General features: G+C 47.2%; 7 protein-coding genes across 7 annotated transcripts; 4 read left to right on the forward strand and 3 right to left on the reverse strand.

The window, feature by feature from the left end:
* Positions 1 to 239: 239 nt before the first annotated feature.
* UA08_03893 (hypothetical protein) lies at positions 240 to 2,920 on the reverse strand (the record flags this gene model as incomplete). Its single annotated transcript, XM_020266244.1, has 5 exons — positions 240 to 1,846; positions 1,915 to 2,231; positions 2,292 to 2,322; positions 2,385 to 2,674; positions 2,862 to 2,920. The coding sequence occupies 5 exons, from the start codon at positions 2,918 to 2,920 to the stop codon at positions 240 to 242; spliced, it is 2,304 nt and encodes a 767-aa protein (XP_020121729.1).
* A 563-nt stretch (positions 2,921 to 3,483) lies between these two features.
* UA08_03894 (hypothetical protein) lies at positions 3,484 to 5,110 on the reverse strand (the record flags this gene model as incomplete). The annotated part of the gene is made up of 2 exons (XM_020266245.1): positions 3,484 to 4,562; positions 4,636 to 5,110. 2 exons carry the CDS (start codon positions 5,108 to 5,110, stop codon positions 3,484 to 3,486), a joined length of 1,554 nt encoding a protein of 517 aa, XP_020121530.1.
* Positions 5,111 to 6,018: 908 nt separating this feature from the next.
* On the forward strand, positions 6,019 to 8,051 carry UA08_03895 (hypothetical protein; the record flags this gene model as incomplete). Its single annotated transcript, XM_020266246.1, has 3 exons — positions 6,019 to 6,070; positions 6,129 to 6,389; positions 6,430 to 8,051. 3 exons carry the CDS (start codon positions 6,019 to 6,021, stop codon positions 8,049 to 8,051), a joined length of 1,935 nt encoding a protein of 644 aa, XP_020121531.1.
* Positions 8,052 to 8,307: 256 nt separating this feature from the next.
* Positions 8,308 to 9,603, reverse strand: UA08_03896 (hypothetical protein; the record flags this gene model as incomplete). Its single annotated transcript, XM_020266247.1, has 2 exons — positions 8,308 to 8,759; positions 8,865 to 9,603. 2 exons carry the CDS (start codon positions 9,601 to 9,603, stop codon positions 8,308 to 8,310), a joined length of 1,191 nt encoding a protein of 396 aa, XP_020121532.1.
* Positions 9,604 to 12,952: 3,349 nt separating this feature from the next.
* UA08_03897 (hypothetical protein) lies at positions 12,953 to 13,339 on the forward strand (the record flags this gene model as incomplete). Its single annotated transcript, XM_020266248.1, has 1 exon — positions 12,953 to 13,339. One exon carries the CDS (start codon positions 12,953 to 12,955, stop codon positions 13,337 to 13,339), a length of 387 nt encoding a protein of 128 aa, XP_020121554.1.
* Positions 13,340 to 14,207: 868 nt separating this feature from the next.
* UA08_03898 (Alcohol dehydrogenase 2) lies at positions 14,208 to 15,437 on the forward strand (the record flags this gene model as incomplete). Its single annotated transcript, XM_020266249.1, has 3 exons — positions 14,208 to 14,338; positions 14,420 to 14,468; positions 14,526 to 15,437. The coding sequence occupies 3 exons, from the start codon at positions 14,208 to 14,210 to the stop codon at positions 15,435 to 15,437; spliced, it is 1,092 nt and encodes a 363-aa protein (XP_020121555.1).
* A 1,730-nt stretch (positions 15,438 to 17,167) lies between these two features.
* On the forward strand, positions 17,168 to 18,817 carry UA08_03899 (hypothetical protein; the record flags this gene model as incomplete). Its single annotated transcript, XM_020266250.1, has 2 exons — positions 17,168 to 17,677; positions 17,759 to 18,817. 2 exons carry the CDS (start codon positions 17,168 to 17,170, stop codon positions 18,815 to 18,817), a joined length of 1,569 nt encoding a protein of 522 aa, XP_020121683.1.
* Between the last annotated feature and the right edge of the window lie 835 nt (positions 18,818 to 19,652).

Genomic DNA, 19,652 nt, shown 5'->3' on the forward strand with positions numbered 1-19,652 from the left:
AGAATGTATGTAGTGGGTTCCGCGATATCCCTCTCTTGAACAAAAACGTGCGAGACCAGATCTGATTCATATCCAAACTTAGAAATAGAAAAGAAAAAATACTCCAATAGTGATGTAGTTATCTTCTGAAAGCGGGAAACAACAGGCATGCATAAAAGTAGCAGAAACATCAGCGTATAAACTATATTGGATATCGTCATTGTAGAAATATGATTGTTCCTTTCTCTTTCTCCGCCTTTTTACATATCGGCGCCTCCCTCGGGATCCGCGGTGTCGACCTCACAGAATCTCATGAGTGCATCGAGGAACGCTTCGGTGAATGATGACTGTCCCATTGCCAGATCGACGGGTGCTTCCTGATCCAGTCGATCAATTTCATTGAAAATACCGGCTGCTTTGACTGCCAGTCTTTTTACCCTATCGTGCGCGTATTGGTGACGCTGTTTCGCCTCTAACGACATCCCACGAGGCTCTTGCATGAGCGCATTGACTCCTTTGGCTCGACAATGGAGTGCATGCTCGAGAGCTGGGATTATTACAGCTCTGCTTAGAGTATTCATGTCTGTCGGAGGTGTTGCCGGACGTGATGATGCTTGAGAGTCGAGGCTTCTTCTAGATTCTACAGAGCCCCTTGGTGGTTCAGCTTGCCGTAATGGCTGAGACGTTGGTAATGACTGGAGATGAAATGCAGGAAGTGATTTTTGTTCTGGAAGTCCAGAGACTTTCGAGGGAACGTTTTGATTTGGAGTTCCGGCAGACGGCTGGTTTTCCTTTTTGATGAAAGTTGGTGCTGGGCCAGATACTGGCTTGCGTGCTATACTACTAGCAGGAGGAGTAGGTGCTAATTGCTGTCGATTTTGTGAGTGTGATGGAGTTCCGCTGGGTGATTCACTGAGATGCAAAAAGGTTAAGTCCGAAGCGAGCGACTGTTGAAATGCTTTGTCGTAGTCTTTTGTTGCGGGGCTATCTTTCTCTTTGGACATAGGGGGTTGTTCGAGACGAGACGATGGTGTCCCAGGTACTGTTGGTGTTGGCTGTGGCTTCAGCGGAGATTGAGGGAGAGGCACCCTTGCTGGAGATTCGAGAGGGGACGGTATCGAGACTTTTTGTTTTTGGGGAGACTGTGTGGGAGGATTAACACGAAGTGTTTCTTTAGAGACATTCTCGACATCATTGCCTTCGCCTTTGGTGTTGCGACTCTGGTCCGAAGGCCATGCGTCTGGGCCATGATTGCGAACATTTGCTGCTGCACCACTCAATGCTTGAAGACCTGCGTTTCTACCAGCTGGCCGAACAGTTCCGAAATCCCATAGATCCTCGTCATCTGAAGTGGCCTTTGACGGCGGCGGCTGTTCAGAAGCACGTTCGTCGTCATAATCTGGAGTGCCGCGCCCGTGAATCGCTTGCCAACGCTCATGCCGTTCAATCAATTCTGTCAAATATGTCGTCCTTTTTGCTTTCTTTAAGAATGGGTGCCTGAGAAGCTCTTTTGCTGACGGCCGCTCTCTAGGATCCCGCCGAAGGCACAAAGCTACGAAATCTTTGAATGCCTTGCTGAAATTCCCTTGTAATACAGGAGGATTGTTTTTGGGAATCAGAAATAGAACTTTCATTGGGTGGATGTCGGAGTAAGGCGGCTGTCCAGTCGCCAATTCAATGGCCGTGATACCCAAAGACCAAATATCTGCCTTGTAGTCGTAGCCAGATTGCTTTATGACTTCTGGTGCCATCCAGAAGGGAGTTCCCACGAATGTATTCTTCTTTGTCATAGTGGCGCTGAGCTGACCGGAGACCCCGAAGTCAGCGAGTTTCACCTGACCGTTTCCACTGAGTAGGATATTGGCAGCTAAGAAAGTACAAATCAGTCACGTATGCCCCGCACTTTGATAAAAAGTCAGCAGACATGGCTCATACCTTTGATATCCCGGTGTAGTTTCTTATCACTATGGAGGTAGTCCAGTCCTAACAGTAGTTCCTTGACAATTATCATAATATAATCCTCGGTTATGATTCCCGGCCGTAAAAGATCCGAACAGCTCCCACCAGCACAGAATTCCATCACTATCCAAAGGTCTGATCCTTTCAGGTACGAACCATGATATTTGGTGACGTAGGGCGAATTCATCGTGGACATAATAGAGATTTCCGTGATGATGTCTTCGACTTCATCTTCTGCATTCTCGACGTCGATAATCTTGATCGCGACGGACTGACCAGTGCGCTTGTCGACACTAGTGGCACACAACCCATTTAGAAACACTGTGACTGGGGAAAGCACAATCGTAACTTACCCTTTGTACACCTTGCCAAAGCTTCCACCGCCTAGACGTGAATTGTTAGAACAAGGCATAAATAAAGCGAGTGTTACATAAATAGGGACATACCGAGGCAGTTTTGCTTTGTGTAAAGCGTCTCGGGATCTGCAACCGCCTGCATTTTGCACCAGAACTCCCAATTGACAATGTGGTTGAGTATTGAGAAACAAGTTGAGACGTTGTCTTGTATATCTGTATAAAGTTCTTGAAGCGTGTCTGCGCAGTCGCGTTGAGAATAGGTTATTCGTCGCTCCTTGCAATCAAGGGCGCCAGCAAGGAGACGGTCGTAATGAATGGACCCGCGGTTATCTTCCACAAGTTTGTACAAGTCTGCGCCGGCAGAGAGATGGTAAGAAGTGCTAAGTGATGAAAAATTGATCGGATTCGAATTCTAGATAGACGTTGTTCTTGGATTCCTTCAAAATCAATCTCTATGTTAGCTGCTGCCGCCGCCAGAACAAGCACGAAGCGGGATATTCTGCCTGCTCGCAGATAGACCTACTGAGATCGAGCCATTCGCATAAGTCAATGGAAGTACTTGCTTACGAGCATCCTTCCGGCGACTGGAGGTGTGCAGAGCGAACAAACATGGCCAGCAACATCATGGTTGGTCAGGTAAATAAGCACCAGCTTAGCTCAGGCAGCTGATAAACAATCGGGGGAGGAGCAATTGGCGGGGTACTGAAATTACGTGAAATTACCAGCAGTAGATCGACGTATCAGGACGCCGCTTTTCAGGTACGTCTCGCCAGTGATTGGCTGCCGGACCTCCACCTTGTTTTGTTTACTTGTATCGCGTTTACAGAGTACTCGCTGTATCGATCACAACATTTTATATAGTGACTGACTAGTTATATGGACTTTATTTTATTATTAATGTTTAGGCCACTTGCTGGACTGCTGGCATTTGCTTGTCGTGAATCTAACTAATGTCATAAATTATCGTTGTAGTCAAGCTGCATCAAATTCTAGGAGACAAATAGATAGGTTTATATCAGCCCTCGCGGGCCAAATATGAACAGACCAATATCGCCAATAGGATTGTATCGTTTCTTTCGACGCAGCTGAGATCGTGAACGTTGGCGGGAAAAAGTGTCGTGAGCTATATCCATTGCAACGCCACTTCATATGCGGATTCATAAGGTGGGTATGACCGTATCCGTTTTGATCAATCCTCCAAGTACCCTATCATAACTGTGCCATTCTTGAGACCAGCGTCTTGAATGGTAGTGTCGAGCTCGTGGATGAGATTTTTACCCATTGCATTAAGCTCAAAGACAACCCCCGCCTTCTCTTCCAGCGGTGGCTCTGACTTGAGCCATTCATAGATCCGCTGCACGGGGTCTGTCAGCGTAAAGCGCCTTATTACCCTGCCTGAAGGGTGACGAAATTGTATGCGAGTGGTGGTGGCCGGATCGGCCGGCGGCTCTGTGTGGATGCGATCTGAAGGAATAGAACGGAACACAGAAACACCGGCATCTTCTTGCTCGTCCGCTTCTTCTTCTGGCATCGAACCAACGTCGTCGGCCCTGCCCTTGCCCTTAAGATCGCTGATGCTCCTTGTCAGCTCATCTGGATCTGCAATCTTCTCCGCTGCACCTCCTTCAAGACTATTCTTGAGAGCCATTTCCATCATCTCTTCCTCTGTCATTGCCTCTATTTTCTTTTCTTTGGAGACGTCGGCTTTCCGCTTCGCAACCGGATTACGGGCGTTTTGTTTGAGACTGTATCGGTCGAGGAATTCATGAAGTTGGATGAGGAACTCTGCAGGCTTGATTACTGGGGGTCCGGACCACACTTTAACTTGTTCTCCCGTACGAGGGTCAACAATGGCAATATGTGGATAGTTGTCCGATACATCGCTCCCTTGGAAATAGTACTGCAAGTAGGGTATGCCTCGTTCATCATCCTTGTTGTATTGCAAAAAAATGAAATTTTCTCTAACCGAGTCCCTCACACTCGGGTCTTTCCATAGGTCGCGATTCAGTAACTGACAATCAAATATTGACGGATCTTGGATGTTGATCAGCAACCATTTTTCGTTATCTCGGCCCTCTTCACGGGCTGCGTCCCAAGGGAGTCTAGACATCAACTCAAATGGAGGTCGATACATTTCAGCTAGCAACCCTGATTTGGACGAGGTCTCTGAAGCACCTCCAGTCGCCCGACTTAGAGCAGTTCGATGTGAAAGTTCAGATTCCTCGTCCCAGATGGACGTATCACGTTGGTTAAATATTCCAGGCCGACCTATTAAGTGCGCACAAGTTTTGGTTAGTCTGAAATAAATCAACTATTTGATATGGAGAAATGTTATACTGACTGCTTCTACCGCCATGGCGCATTCGAAATTGGCTCAGAAGAGGATCAAAGTCTCCGTAGCCCTCTGCGTCGGGCCCAACTAATGTTTCTGTCGTCCTCGCCATAGGAGCCCGTACATTATCTGCAGAATCACCACCAGCATACAGCTCTTCTTGTAATCGTCGGGCCATGGCTGCATCATCTTCGAAGGTGGAGTCGGCAGGTTGGCGTGATGGGGCCGACGAACGGGCTTCATCTATGGTGATGTCTTCGTCCTCCGAATCTATACGAACGGCATCGTTAGAATGGCGGCTAGGGCGAGATGATGTCGCGGGTGCGGTAGCTTGTTGTGTAGGTCGTAATTCTGCCCCTCCATTCTCAAAGTAAAGCTGCATCGCTTGCTCAATGTCGAAATCTGCAATCTCCAAATACTGGGTTGCAAGCTCTGCAGTGGAGCCTGTAACCTCCTGAAACTGGGTCACCACGTCGCCCTCCATGGTGGGCGATGTGGAACAAAAATGAAGTTGTCAAGTCGAGTATCGGTAGATTTTGAAGATAGGATTAAAGGAATCAAGCTTGCTGTGCTATCGGATACGATGACAGGAAAGATCACCGCCTAACTGAGACTCGCAGCGCTGAACCAGGAGATATGATTATTCACCGCAAATAAAAGACTGAAAGAGAAAAAAAAAATAAAAAACCGAAAAGCAGAAGCAACGTGAAGATAAAATTCTTGCTAAGAGTTTAAGGCAGTTATAACTAATCGGGACTCCGTAGGCACCGCAATCGTCATCCGTGGCCAATGGTGGGGACTCGGCGACCGAGATGTTCCTTTCCGCTCTGGGCAGGTGAACTTCCAGATGACAAATGATCTGTTGGTTGCATGCTCAGTAGTGATTCTTCCTTTATCCTGTCTTCTTTCATGCTGAGGACTCAAGGCCGGTGCTGTTACGGGTATGAATATGTAATAGAACGAACATCTAGTGCAATAAATTTTTAACGAAGGAATCACGACCAGTGTAAAACGAAAGGAGAGAAAGAAGAGAAATGGACAAGACCGAAAAAAAACCAGTGTAACAAATTGCTTGGTCGAATGTGTAGTTAGTGACTCGAGCATTGGAACATAAAAGAAAGCACGCACAATTACGGCGTACTGAACGTACCTTCCACGCAGATCGTGCATAATTCCGGAATAATGAATAGCTGCACTTATGGTCTGAATTGCCGCCCGTGCAGCAAAATCACATGACGCCTGGCGCGGCTAGAACGCGTTTCGCGCTCTGGCCATTTTACTGTTTTAGGCCACGCGACGCGTTTTCGGATATATGTCCAAGTACCTTCCCTCCCGCAGGTACTTCCTCTCCTCCACGACAACCTCTCGCCGCTTTTTCAACCACCTTCCAAAATGGCAGCCACAGTTTTGGGAAAGCGGCAGCGAACCGCCATCGACCTTGAAGGTAACAACTCACTACTCTTGCAGACGAACTCTTTCTTTCTTTGCTGACTCCTCTTCAGAATCTCTCCCTCTTCGCTCTGGGAGCAAGCGCCGAGCACGAACACCTCACATTCACGAGGAAGACACTCAGTCATCCTTTCGCCTCAGATCCAGGGCTGTTGTTATTGACAGCTGCGACCCGCCGCACGGTAACCACATCAACGCCGAAAATTTAACCGTCGGTAATGGTCGTCCGAAACGTAATGTTCGAAACAGCAATAATACCTTATCGTCACCATCTAAATATGACACGCACCTTACATCCACAAAAGCGCTCGATGGTATGTTCAGAACCATGCCGTTACTATATATGCTGCCTAGCTAATCAAGGAACAGCCGAAAATGTCCCTGTGCCTGAATTTCGAACTCCTCAGTCAAAGCGATTTCGTGATGCGCTCGCCAACTCTCCTCCAGTCACGCCTAAGCACCGTGTGCAAATTGTGGGAAAGTCCTTAACACCTCGCACACCTTGGAATGCAGGAACTCCAGCAACCAACACCACAGTCTACACTCCGGCTAGGCAAATGTTTGCACGGAGTGCCAATCCTGGTCGATTGATTGGCAGGGACAAGGAGCGTGCCGAGCTTTCATCATTCATTGAAAATGGGATGCGATCACGGAAAGGAGGTTGCATCTATGTTAGCGGGCCGCCTGGAACCGGCAAAAGCGCAATGATCGAGGAAGTGTGTCAGGACTTGAATGTGGCTTCGGTTGTCAAATCTGCACACGTCAACTGCGTAAGCATGCGCGTTGCACGAGACATCTACGGAAAATTAGTCGAGACTTTATGCGAAGAATCGGATGTTTTCTCTATGAGCGAGACAGAGAAACTCAATTCGATGTTTGTGTCTGCGAACAAGTCTGCAGACTTGTATCTAGTGACATTGGACGAGATTGACCATCTCCTCACGGCTGACCCAGAGGTTCTTTACTCACTCTTTGAATGGTCTCTGAACAACAAGTCACGTCTACTCTTGATTGGTATTGCCAATGCACTGGATCTCACGGATCGATTCTTACCCCGTCTGAAGGCGAACAACTTGAAGCCAATCCTACTTCCGTTTCTGCCTTACAGCGCGGCTCAGATTGCCAATGTTATCACAACTCGCTTGCGATCATTGCTACCCGAATCTGATGCCAACAGCCGCGGTGACTATATTCCTTTCGTCCAGCCTGCAGCTGTACAATTATGTGCAAAGAAAGTCGCTTCTCAAACAGGGGACTTGCGAAAAGCCTTTGACCTGGTGAAACGCGCCATTGATGTCATTGAGCAGGAAACTCAGTCGAAACTGGAGAAAGAAAATATTGTCCTTGAAAGCCCGTCAAAGAATGCTCTTGCAGAAAACGCCAATCTCTCGTCACCCCCCAAAACACCCGCTTCCAAGCGCACTCTAGCAGATGCGTATACTGCTCTTACTGCCCCGAGAGCGTCAATTGCGCATGTTGCTCGTATTACCGCGGCAGTATTTGGCCAGGGCACTACTCAGCGCTTACAGGGACTAAACCTCCAACAAAAGGCGGCCTTGTGTACTCTAGTAGCGCTCGATCGAAAGCGACGCAGTGGAGAAATCTACTCGACGCCATCCAAGTCCAGAGCGAACGCACCTACCGTGCGGGAGCTTTTTGACACATATTGCTCGTTATGTCGGTCTGACAACGTGCTTCATCCGCTCACTGCGACAGAGTTCAAGGATGTTGTTGGCAGTCTAGAAACTCTAGGACTAGTAGGAGAGTTTCAAGGTCGCGGTCGAGGCGGCACCATCGCGGGCGGATCAGGGATCCTTCGTACGCCGTCTAAGAGTGGAAACAGCGCCTCGACTCCTTCTAGAGGAAGCGATGAAAAGGGTCTCGCTTGTTTTGTGACGGAAAAAGAAATTATCAGCCAGATTGCTGGACCTGGGGAAGGGGTTCTTAAAGCTTTGCTCGCAGGTAACTGTTTATAGTCATGTTTATTGTTTCGTTTTGATGTTCAGAGCATGCATGCATACATATATCATTCATAGCGTTGGTTAAGCTGTTGCATTTACATGTTGTTTTGGAGACGTTTCTCGCATCTGAAGCGTTTCGGTTTGTTTGATCCAGCGTTCGAGCGAAGTCATACACAAAAGAATTGTGTTGCTAGTGCTAGTCATTGAATAGAAAGAAATCTTTCAGATGTTGTACGCTACATTAAGTGTCATGAAATTTCAACGCGTAGTCTCAGCTAATTCCATACGCCCTAATGGCGACACCACCCCAAACATCCCTCTTTTCATCTTCACTCAAGGCTCGTCCGTCAAGAACCTTTTCCACGACAGCTCTCCATCGCGACCAAGCACCTTGTTCCCGTCTTTTTTCTGCTGCTGACGATGATGCAGCAGCCCCGTTCCCAATAGTGCACACAGGCCAGTCGGACCCAAACATGACGCGATGTGGCCCGAAGACATCGAAAATGACGTCTGTCCAAGGACGGACATGACTGACGATGTAGTCGATAACTGCATGTTCATTTTCTGCGGGTTCTGTAGAACCCCGGTAGTGTTGGTCCAGTGAAGGGAATTCTGAAAATAGGCCTGAGAGTTTCATATACGTCGTGCTGGATGCTGTGGCCATGGCAGTGACAAGAGATTTCCATTCAAGGAAATCTGGATGGCTTATGATTGTAGTTTCATCTGAAGAGATGTGTAGGTTTGGTTTGCACAAATGATCTGGATCATATAACTTCTGTCAGTGATTTTGTTGTGGGACAAGAAACAATCCTTTGATGGAAATCTTACTGATAACAATCCTAATCCTATCCTCCTCGTCAACTCCATGGTATACTCTCCGCATCAACTCAACTGCCTCTCGCAAGTGCCATAAACCTCCTTGTCTAGCGTCCACGCCCAAATCAAACGCCAACTGCTGTCTACCCAACCACTTCAATCCCTCGACAAACCCGGGCTGAAGCATGGTACCAGCCGGCTTGTCCTGGACAAGATATCGAACACCCCGCAGCTTTTTCCATACATCATCATCATCTATATTCTTCAGAAAAGACGGTTCTGAGAGAGTCATGATAATGCGCTCTTTTACAAGCGCCAAGTATCTCTCCAACACAACCGGACCACCGGGCACTGGCGCCCAGGGCACAAAGCCGAGGAGCATCTGCTTGTGAGATTCAACATGTCCCTCGCATTTCAGGGGCAACCCGCGAGCTATGCGCGCCAAAAAGGAGACTTCATCAAGGACGTGTGTCCAGCAACTACCTTCCTTGCCATCATTTTGCTCGTCCACGGAAGATTTACGGTCCACTTCAAGATATATGAAGCCTCGCAAGAGGTATTTCTGTGATGCTGCTGCTGGTTCTAAGCCATGGCTTTTGTTCTGTGTGACTTGGTCCAAGCCAACAGAAGATAAATACTCCTCGACAGAATGCTGGACCCCGAGGGGGTTGTCTGCAGTGTGCCAGGCAAGTGTTTCAAGTTGTGCTTGTGTCCATAGATGGACGTGTGAATCGACGATGGGGAGGGTCATTGCTGCTCCAATCCTATGTATAGTGTTATGATGGGTTTGTGGGTTCTGCAAATGTCAGGATTATGTTGTTGTTGGCCTTCCAGGTGGCTAATTTGACGTGGACCCAATGGATCGATGTCAGGTAATGACGGCGAGGGAGGGGTAATAGTTTGACAGGATTATTGCATTGCCTAGTCTGCCCTAGGCATTTGTATTTTCAATGATGCTGTGGACACGTACAAAGAGGTATTTGGATATGTCCGCTTAGAAATGTATATTGACTTTTTCACTCGTCGTCATAGCCTTTTATCGATTCTCGGTATGTATTAATCCGATAAGCGAGGAACTTGTCAGATAACAACTTGCATAAATAATAACCGTGGATCATTTAATTGTGATATACTTCTGCTGGAAAAGAAGGATCTGATGTATGCTTTTATGGGAACTCGCCAGTGTAATTCCACTGCTCTAGTGTTATTAGGGTTAGGGCTGTGTCTGTAACGGTATTTCGCCTTTGTACGTGTTAATACCGTAATCGCACTCTTGTTATAATACAGTGATACAGGTATACAACAAGGCATCCGCCAAAAAGAATTGCTGGTATATCAAAATGTGGACAGATCTAAATAATGGACGAAGCCTTATCAGTTTTGTGACATAGGCTAAAATTGATTTGCTAGGAGAGTTTTAAGTGATCATGGCCAGCAATTGTCGCAATACATTCATTACCTTGGTCACACTCCTTAGGAGTCTCTTGCGAGAACAACCCCTACTATATGAAAAGGTGAACATGACCAAAAGAGGCCATGCAGTTGCTTCTCAGGGTGCACTATCCAGCTGTTGGGCTTAGAAATGAATACCCTAAATCAGCAAAGAGAGCCATGTACTATAAAAGAATAACAATACTGTACAACGTGTGGTGAAAGGTTACCTTGTTTATGACCCTCTTTTGATGTGTAACACCGTCACCTTTTATGTAGAGGCGCAGTGTGCTTGATATGATGTGTCAAGAGGAAGGGCACCTCGCAGCCTTCCAGGTCTGTGAATGCTGCAGGTAGATCTTGATCAGGCTCATTAGGAACCATCACAAGGATTCCACCTGACCAAGCCAGGACTGAGACAGTAACTTCTCCCTTTAATCGTCTTAAGCGGGCTATCGATCATTATATAAACTTTTTTGTAAGGCTCCTAGTCTTTCATATACATAAGATGGGTTTCAGATATTTAAGGTCATTGTTTCAACGACTGGGTTAATTATAGACGCCTCTACACATTTGTCTTTGCAAAAAAATTTAAAAAAATTTGGCTAAAACTTTTCCAGGCGTACGGAAAGCGAAACTGTTAGCGCTCCAGACATGTGAGTTTCTAAGTAACTACTATAGTTCAATCCTTTCTACCTCCGTGTTGCTACTATCAAATCCGGTACTATTTTACTTTGATATCGAATATCTCGGCACTCAGCAGTTGATCATTTGCCGTGCTATCGACAATCCGACCATGTCGGCCGGACATGGATCGGAACCGGAAGAATGGAGTAGGTTGATATACTGTGGAACCCCTTGCAACAGCCGATGCCGCCGCGTTCATGTTTGACTTTGCGATGGCCGCAGCAATTTAGCCCTAGTTTGCACGGCGTACATGGCGGATAATCCTCCAGCATGTTCTCTTTTCCTGCCGCTGGGAGGAATATATTCTTGTTGCCTGTCTGCATCTCGTCTTACTCATGCTTGTCATAATGGTCTGCGGTCCTTGGGCTTTGTCCTCTGGCGAGCAGGATCTAACGAAATCGAGGCAGCAGTTTGAGCGGCTGTTGCAGTTCTATTCGAACCTCATCTGAGTTCCGAAGACGAAACGCCACATGCGTGACTGGCAACTGTTATAGGCTCGGTCGTCCCGCTTGTCATTGCACAAAACCTGCTTATTGACCGTTGCCTGTTGATGGGGAATAGGAGGTGGTGAATACTTTTGCCGGCTGGCTATATTCCATGCTTGACGAGTAGTCCAATAGCAGGCAGTGACAGCAGCCCCCAAAAAGAAGCGTTTAATTTTCTTGCTTGACCATCCCGATGCACCAGCTCATGCAATAACGAGGTGGTCGAACATGCAGCCCGACTACGTAGTACCTCAGATTAAAACGCGTCACTGTCTAAGCCTTTGATCCAATCGAGCAGGGCAAGACAGATAGGGATGGGGAAATTATGGAGTAGATACAGAATTAGCTACGTGCCTAACTTAGGCTAAAAGCTTACATGTAGCATCGTTCCATCTCTCTTAATTCCGCGAAAGGAAGTTAGACGTCATTTTGATCGGGAGGGATTTTTTTCGTGCATGTCTTACTGGGCAATAGTTCGATCACACACTGGCAGAGTCAGAAGCACGTGGCTCAACTGGTGGGCTTACGTGGGGCTCTGCCACGCAAAGAATTCCCGATCTGGTCTGGGTCATAATCGTCGAAAGTTGACCAGGCTAACTAGTCCTTCGCCGATATTGGCCTCTGCTTAGCATAGCCGAAGCCCACCCTCATGAAAAAATATATATACCTTGCAGATTTCCTGTATTTTTTGGACTTTTCGGGCCACTTGAACGAAATTCAGCGAATAAAGCAGTAAAAATGAGAAGGAATAGTACCTCACCCCATCAGACTTGTACTCAGGTTACTCTTAAGAAGAAGACTATTTCAGCTTTTGCTCTAGTTAGATGCTAGCTCAAGCCTCATGTTCTAGCTCACATTCTAGTCTTAAGGACGGGCGTGTGCTCTAATTAAAATGCTTGTTTATGGCATTAAGCTTTGGCTTACATTTTTCTTGTAAGAAGTTTGCACCTTAGTATCGGTTTTAGCTTAGGTCCTAAAGTATCGTTGATTTGTGGGCGGCATCTGGCATCAAAAGTCACTTACTTTCTGCATCTTTCTTGCTTCAGGACCTCAGGAGGGAAATTAAATGTAACAAGAGTTTGGGGGCGAGTCTCAGGCTGATGCAGGTCTATATTACCTAGCTACGTAGTCGAGATAAGCACTGTAAAACTATTGTGTAGTATGAATAATCTAACCGATCGTAGCAGGTCACTTTCTATCAAATTCAAAATCTTGTCCATGACAACATATATGTCTAGTTCATATAAGTGCTTATTCATAACTTAAATTCATCAGAAATCAAGCACCTAGCAATCCACAAGATACAGAACTGCTACGTATAGTGCCATCCACAGATAGAAGCGTTACATCCACGCATAGCTTTTGCTCTCCTGCCGTGGCTGCACAAACTATATAAAAAGGCTCAGAGTCCTTTCATCTCTCGATACTCATCTCCAATTATTCAAAGTTTGATACTCTCTCTATCATCTCTCAAACAACCCACTCAATCCGCCCAAGATGAAATCCTTCGCGACCTTGTCCGCTCTCCTTGTTGGAGCAGCAACCGTTCAACCTTGCCTTGCTTCCGTCTACGGATACTACACCTTCCAAGCCTTCTCCGGCAGTGAATGTGATGGAGACGCCGGAGCCGTCGACCGCTTCCCAAGTCCAAGCGGGGACACCAAATACATTGATTTCACCGGCCGACACTCATTCTATGCCACCCTGGTTGATGGCAATGACGGCGGTGAATTTCTAGCCTACGCCACGCCATGCGTAGATGATGGCTGCGATGATAGCCTTTATCAATACGAATTTGAAATTGACGAGTCTGGCTGTGCCAACGTCAACACTGGAGGTGCTGTGAATGGCTTTGCTCTATTCACTACTTTCAACGGAATTTAAGCGTTCATGTCAGGGCAGACGGATGAGAGAGATGGATATGAGAGAGAGATGGAATATGGCTACATGTGGAGCGCCAACTAGCCACTGTTTGAAGTCATGTATATATATATATATTTGATATTCAGAGCTTGGCTACATTGTAGCAGGTTCCAGTTGCTAGGCCCGCAGTCAATTATACTGGCCAAAAGTCAAATTATCCATTGAATGGATTATTTCCTATTTTCACTAGAGATATATCCACTCTTGTGCTCACTATAATAGTTAGTGTGCCATTTATATCGTAATACAAGGGTATCAGGTTCCATGCCATACTTCGGCGAGGTCTTCGCGAGCAAGCCCTAACTTAGAGCATAGCCGTGATTACCAACTCGGGTATTATTTTGTTAATTACCAATTAGAGTATAGTGTATTTCTCAAAGGAGGTGCAATGGCTATAAAACCTGTTCTTTTGCAAATTCCACTAATTCTAAATAGCATTCATTATCTGAAACAAATCTACCAAGAAGATAGAGTATGTAATCTTGGCTCCTCGACACAGTCACAGGGTCATGCATACTGACAGTAGTACACGGTAGAACAATAATTCACGAACACATCTAATCAAACTTGGCGTATAATAACAAAGGCGATGGTAGGGTATAGAATAAACGTTGCTTAACTATAATTGTATTGTTTTGTTTGTCTAGGAGTGAGAAACATCCGGGGTCGTTTCGCGGGGTAGGTTGATACAAACGCCATGATTGTGTTTGCCGAGATTCTTGGAGGGTTCATTTCTGTCGAAAAGAGGGGTCACCGGTATGTACTCACTGCTTTCATCGATTTCTAGCGTCAACATTGTTTTCATCTTCACAAAATCATCTATATCATCATGGCGAAGAACGAAATTCCCATTCCGCAGAAGCAGAAAGCTGTCATATATGATCACCCAGGCAGAATATCTACCAAAGTGGTGGAAATTGATGTGCCAGAGCCCGGGCCGGGTGAGATACTAATTAATTTGTCAGTATCTCATCTATATTTCAGATCATATATTGGTTGATATGATATACGTGAAATGCTTAATCTGGCCACCATGATTAGAACCCACACCGGAGTTTGCCACTCTGACCTCGCCATCATGATGAAAACGGTATGAAAAAAATATATACCATGTAAAGGGGAACAACTAACGTGTAGATTGTATCAGTGGAAAAACCTCCCCTACCCTACACAGCCAGGCCAAGTCGGCGGCCACGAGGGCGTTGGGCGGATTGTCAGACTAGGACCCAGCACAGAATCCTCTGGGCTCAAAATCGGCGACCGGGTAGGAATCAAATGGGTCTGGAGTGTCTGCTCGAACTGTCCGGCTTGCTTTGCTGGCTTGGACGGGATTTGTTTCAATCACAAGGTCAGCGGGTACTACACGCCGGGCACTTTTCAGCAATATGCCCTCTCTCCCGCAAACTACGCGACGCCTATCCCGGATGGACTCTCGTCAGCAGACGCTGCCCCAATGCTCTGTGCCGGGGTTACTGTGTTCGCAGCGCTAAATCGTAGCAAAGCTCTCCCAGGTCAGTGGGTGGTCATTTCTGGGGTCGGGGGCCTCGGCCACATTGCCTGTCAATTAGCAAGCAGGGGCATGGGCTTGCGAGTGATAGCCATCGATCATGGCAGCAAAGAAGTGCTGGCGCTGGAGTCTGGCGCCGAGCACTTTGTTGATTTCGCCAAGCTCGACGAGGACAGCATCACGGGCCACGTCAAGGCCCTTACTGGCGGCATGGGCGCGCATGCTGCAGTGGTTTGCACGGCAGCAAACGCAGCTTATGCACAGGCGTTGCAGCTGCTCCGCTTCAATGGCACTTTGGTCTGCGTGGGTATCCCCGAAGGCGACCGTGTGGCGATTGGCGGTGCAGCGCCAGGCGCCATGATCAGTAAGCATCTCACCATCACCGGGTCGGCGGTGGGCAACCGGTTTGAAGCGATTCGGGCGCTGGAATTCGCAGAGCGGGGGATCATCAAGGCGCACTACGAGGTCGAGAAAATGGAGCAGCTCACCGACATATTTGAGCGCATGAAGCAGGGTACGCTGCGAGGGAGGGTGGTGCTGGATTTGTCTTGATTGTTCGCGTCAATAGCACGATGTAGCTACGTCGTTGATAAGCTAGTCAGGCACGGGGCATGGTGGCCTCGCATTTCAGGCCAGCCTTCTGTTTTATATGCATCAATGACAGCCATTCATTTTGTCAACAGTTAGTACAGCAAACTAGTTCTGCCCTGGAAAAGAAATAAAAAATAAAAAAAAGTAAAAATTAAATCAGCCTTGCCTCTTACAAGGCATTCTCGGAGTCTGCCCATGTGCCTATGTTGTCAGCTTGTGCATGGATCCGGCGCAGTCCTGGGCCTGAGGCCATGCAGGATACATACATCCAATCAGATTTTTTCTGGGTTTATATCAGCTATTTATGTATTACGGCCAGTAACCACTGCGCCACTCAGGTTTTATCAAGCTTGAATACATTAAACAGTGCCAGAGACGGAGAAATAGTTTAATTAACATGCCATGCTCTTTGATGTTTTTAAATAGAAATTTTACTAACTAACAAAAGGGGGGGGGTGGTTTACGCCCTCCAATTCATCGTTAGCGCTGCACTGTGCCCTAACCCGCCAGCACCTGCACGTTCCTACACTATCACATCAGACTATATGTCTTTATGGGATGTCTCTCTGCATTACATGGCAGTCAAAATGTGATATGTAACGGCCAACTGCATGAATCGGCTCGCACCAAGACCATTGTGTAGATAGGGTTGTATTTGACCATTTTTCGACAGATGCCACCACCGTTGGCTACTGTAGGAAAATTAGATGATTTTTTGAGCAGTTGACAATATTATACGACTGATTTGGGTTTCATTCCACAGAACAGTGGCTATTCACCCCCCTAATTCTCTTGCTTCCTACGAAGTCTCTCTCTTCCTTCATTTCTTCTTCTTCTCTTTCTTCATATCCGTTCATATTGTGCGTGCTTATTTATTTTTTATGCAATTCAGAACTAGGCTGCTTCTTATCTAGCCGATTACTACTCATTCGATGTGGTCTTACCTGGCCATCCCCAGGCCTAAGCGCCACCATATGGTCAGACCGGTCTACCGGGAGCCGGATGCAGAACAATTGGATATCTGACTCCGAAAAAAAAAAGACGTCAAAATGGACGAGAAGAAATAAAAACCACAACATTCAAATCCCCCATAAGAAAACAGCCTTTTGTCTTTCAGCTTTTCTTTTATACGACTCACCTCTAAGCCTCGGTCAGCTCTCACGCAATCCTCTGATCTGTGCCAGAAAATGGAAACAAAAAACAAACGGGCATGCGCCGCTTGTCAGCTTCACTCCGTTTGTCTCTTCGTCGTCAATAAAGGAAGTCATAGCAAGGGCTTGGCTCTTGTTTCGGTTTGCGGCGGCGAAGTAAAATCAACGTGTTCCACCAGGCCTTTTCGAGGAAAGTTCGATGGGCTGAAAGGGTGAAAAAGAAACTCTCGTGGGAGACCTAGGGAATGAGAGGCTGAAAGGCCATTATTTTTTAAATTGCATGCGGCGTGACACACGCAGCTCAATGTCTGAATTCATGCATTCCCTGTCTCCTGTCCAAGGTATGGTATACCTAGGTATTAGAAGGAGAGAAATATATATACCTACCTAGGTTACAATGGAGACGTTGTTATCTGTGCTCCGGACAACTCTACATATGCGACACCCGACCTGCAAAAAGGGTAATAGTATTTTTTGAATGCTTCTCTGTCTAGTGTTTCCCCTACGAAGCAGCTCGGACAGCTATCTCTCGACGAGAACATGCCCACAACCCGCTCTCAGGCTCACCGTCGGCATTTTCGGTCTCCTCCTGCCTCTTCTGAATCTTCTGCTGCAACGGAACGGAGACATCCTTCTCATGCCACTCAGAAACGCAGTGAGGATGCAAAACGAGGACTACTTAGAGGAAGGGGAAGAAGAAGAAGAAGAAGTTCAAGGAGGGGAGAGCACCATCACCACCACCACCAGAGCGAAGGTGAGAATAGCAACAGCGACAACGAAGAAAGTAGCCCATCGGATGCCATAGCACCAGTGATTCTCGCGGCCAAATCAAGGATCCTCTACGACATTGAAAGCCTAGAGATGGAATCCCGAGCCAGAGCACTGGCTGGGCTGAAAGGCCAATTCGACGTAGTCTACTGCCGAGAAATCTCCCCTTTCTATGAATTTCAACTTAGTGAGCGTCCCCGGATCCGCATCCATGACGGAGGAGCTGAATGTACGTGCTCGGAATATGAGAATCGACCGGATATGGCCTGTCGGCATATTTTCGTAAGTTCGGTCTACTTCTACTACTACAATAACGTGCGAAGGAATTGACGAGGAAGAGACTTGCTAACTCCATGACCATAGTGGCTCGTAGATCAGGTCTACGACAGCATTTCGAAAGGTACTGCTCCTCTCTCGCCAGCGGGCTTACCACTATCCAGGGATGGATTCTCTCCAAAGTTACCACATATACATACTCTCCTAAACGACCGTTTGGAATCCTTGGCAGCACACTTAGAATGGCCCTTTATCCCAATAAACGAATCCACGACGGCCAGACTTGGCTACGGAGAAGCCATCGCCGGCGGCTTATCTCGACAGGAGCAGGTTCGCGATATTATGTCTGCATTCAACAAAGTCACGCTTCCAGAAGACTTCCGAAAGGATCTCGTGGAAGCCAGCACGGCAACACCGCGCACACCAGAGCAATGCGTTGTCCAAGGAGACTTCGAGGCGACGCTATTCCGGCTCGCCGTCCACGACAACAACGTATACAGTAGCATTTGCAAAGCCATGCCAACCGGGGCCTGTGCAGCCATTTATTTCGACAAGGTCCAGCAACAGTCCCGGAATCTGCTGCTGCATTTCGACGAATATCGGCGGTCGGGACGACTGCCCAGCGGAAGACAGTCGCTGGAGGTGTACGCAGTGGCTAGGGAATTGCGGCAGCACGTACAAAAAATCCGGAACAATCTTGCTCTGCGAGTTCCGTACGGCACGAAAGGGGCCGTCGAGGCCTTGGTCACGCTACTTCAGGATGTTAGTTCACGCAACATCGACGCGTTCGAGAATAGTCCCTGGGGACGAATTGCGCCGGCGGGCGAGGATGCTGACGATCGAAACCTGTATGAACAGTTGATTGGACAGGCCAATAGCAGCAGAAGCAGCAATCGTGGTGTAGGCGGAGGAGGAGAAGAGGCTTTGTTTATATTAGATGTCCTAGGCGAGGTACCTGCATCCGTGCTGGGATCATACTTGTCCAACCTGTTCGACATTCTTGCCAAAGTCGAGATAAACCGCGCACCGTCATCCTTCGTGCTCAAATTGAAGACCCTGATACAGGATGCGCAGTCGGGTCAAGGCCGAGCAGTCAAGCGACCAGCTACAGCGGAGGCTGGAGGTGGTCCGAAGCGAGCACGATGATCTTCCTTTTTTTTATGCGTAATATGTCCATAGGGGTTCTTCCTTTTCATTCTCGCCTGAGTTAGCTGGCCTTCTCGGTAGTTACTGATGTCGGCAATCAGATTGCACATCTGTCATATACTTACTTGCATCCATTAAATCGGACTGTAGCAGTTATTCGAGTTTCGCCAGGGGAACGCAGCATAGACCTGCCAAGTTCTAACAGCCCACGCTTAAGCAAATCCTCTAGCCGACTACTACTAATTCTGAGAGTGGATTCAAACAATAAAACAACAAATAAAGAAATTATCCTGGTCTTCCCTGTGCCGGCACTGCGTTTTCGTGCATGGCCGTGCCCTAACCCCCATACTAAGACGAAGTACTAGTTAGCAACTATTAAGTAACCATTTACTAGTCCCAGGCCAAGCCCCAATAGACAGTCTCGAATACCAAATTATTCATAAATTAGGGAGGACACTAGCTAGATAACGAGATTTCCACGGGCTTGACTCCAGAAAAAGTACCGCGTTTGTATATGCCGAACCTGCTACCTATCTTTGTTCCTCGCAATCCAATCATGGCCCCAGGAACTCTACAAGATTCCTTTCCTAAGGTAAAGGACAAGAAATATGTGGCACTGGGGTTGCACATCTCTGAACATCCTGAGCTCTTTATACCAGGGGTCCATAGTTACCTAGATAATCAATATGCATGACCTGTCAGGCTTCCCCTCGACTCTGAGATCTGGCCATGGCCAGAATTCCAATCAAAGACAAGAAAATCCGCGACGCCCGTGAAATAGAACTGGAAAACATTTACACCAGGGAAAGAAACTTATCGATAAAGCTTCATTGCT

Source organism: Talaromyces atroroseus, assembly GCF_001907595.1.
Source record: "Talaromyces atroroseus strain IBT 11181 chromosome Unknown scaffold_3, whole genome shotgun sequence".
Classification (NCBI taxonomy): Eukaryota; Fungi; Ascomycota; class Eurotiomycetes; order Eurotiales; family Trichocomaceae; genus Talaromyces; species Talaromyces atroroseus.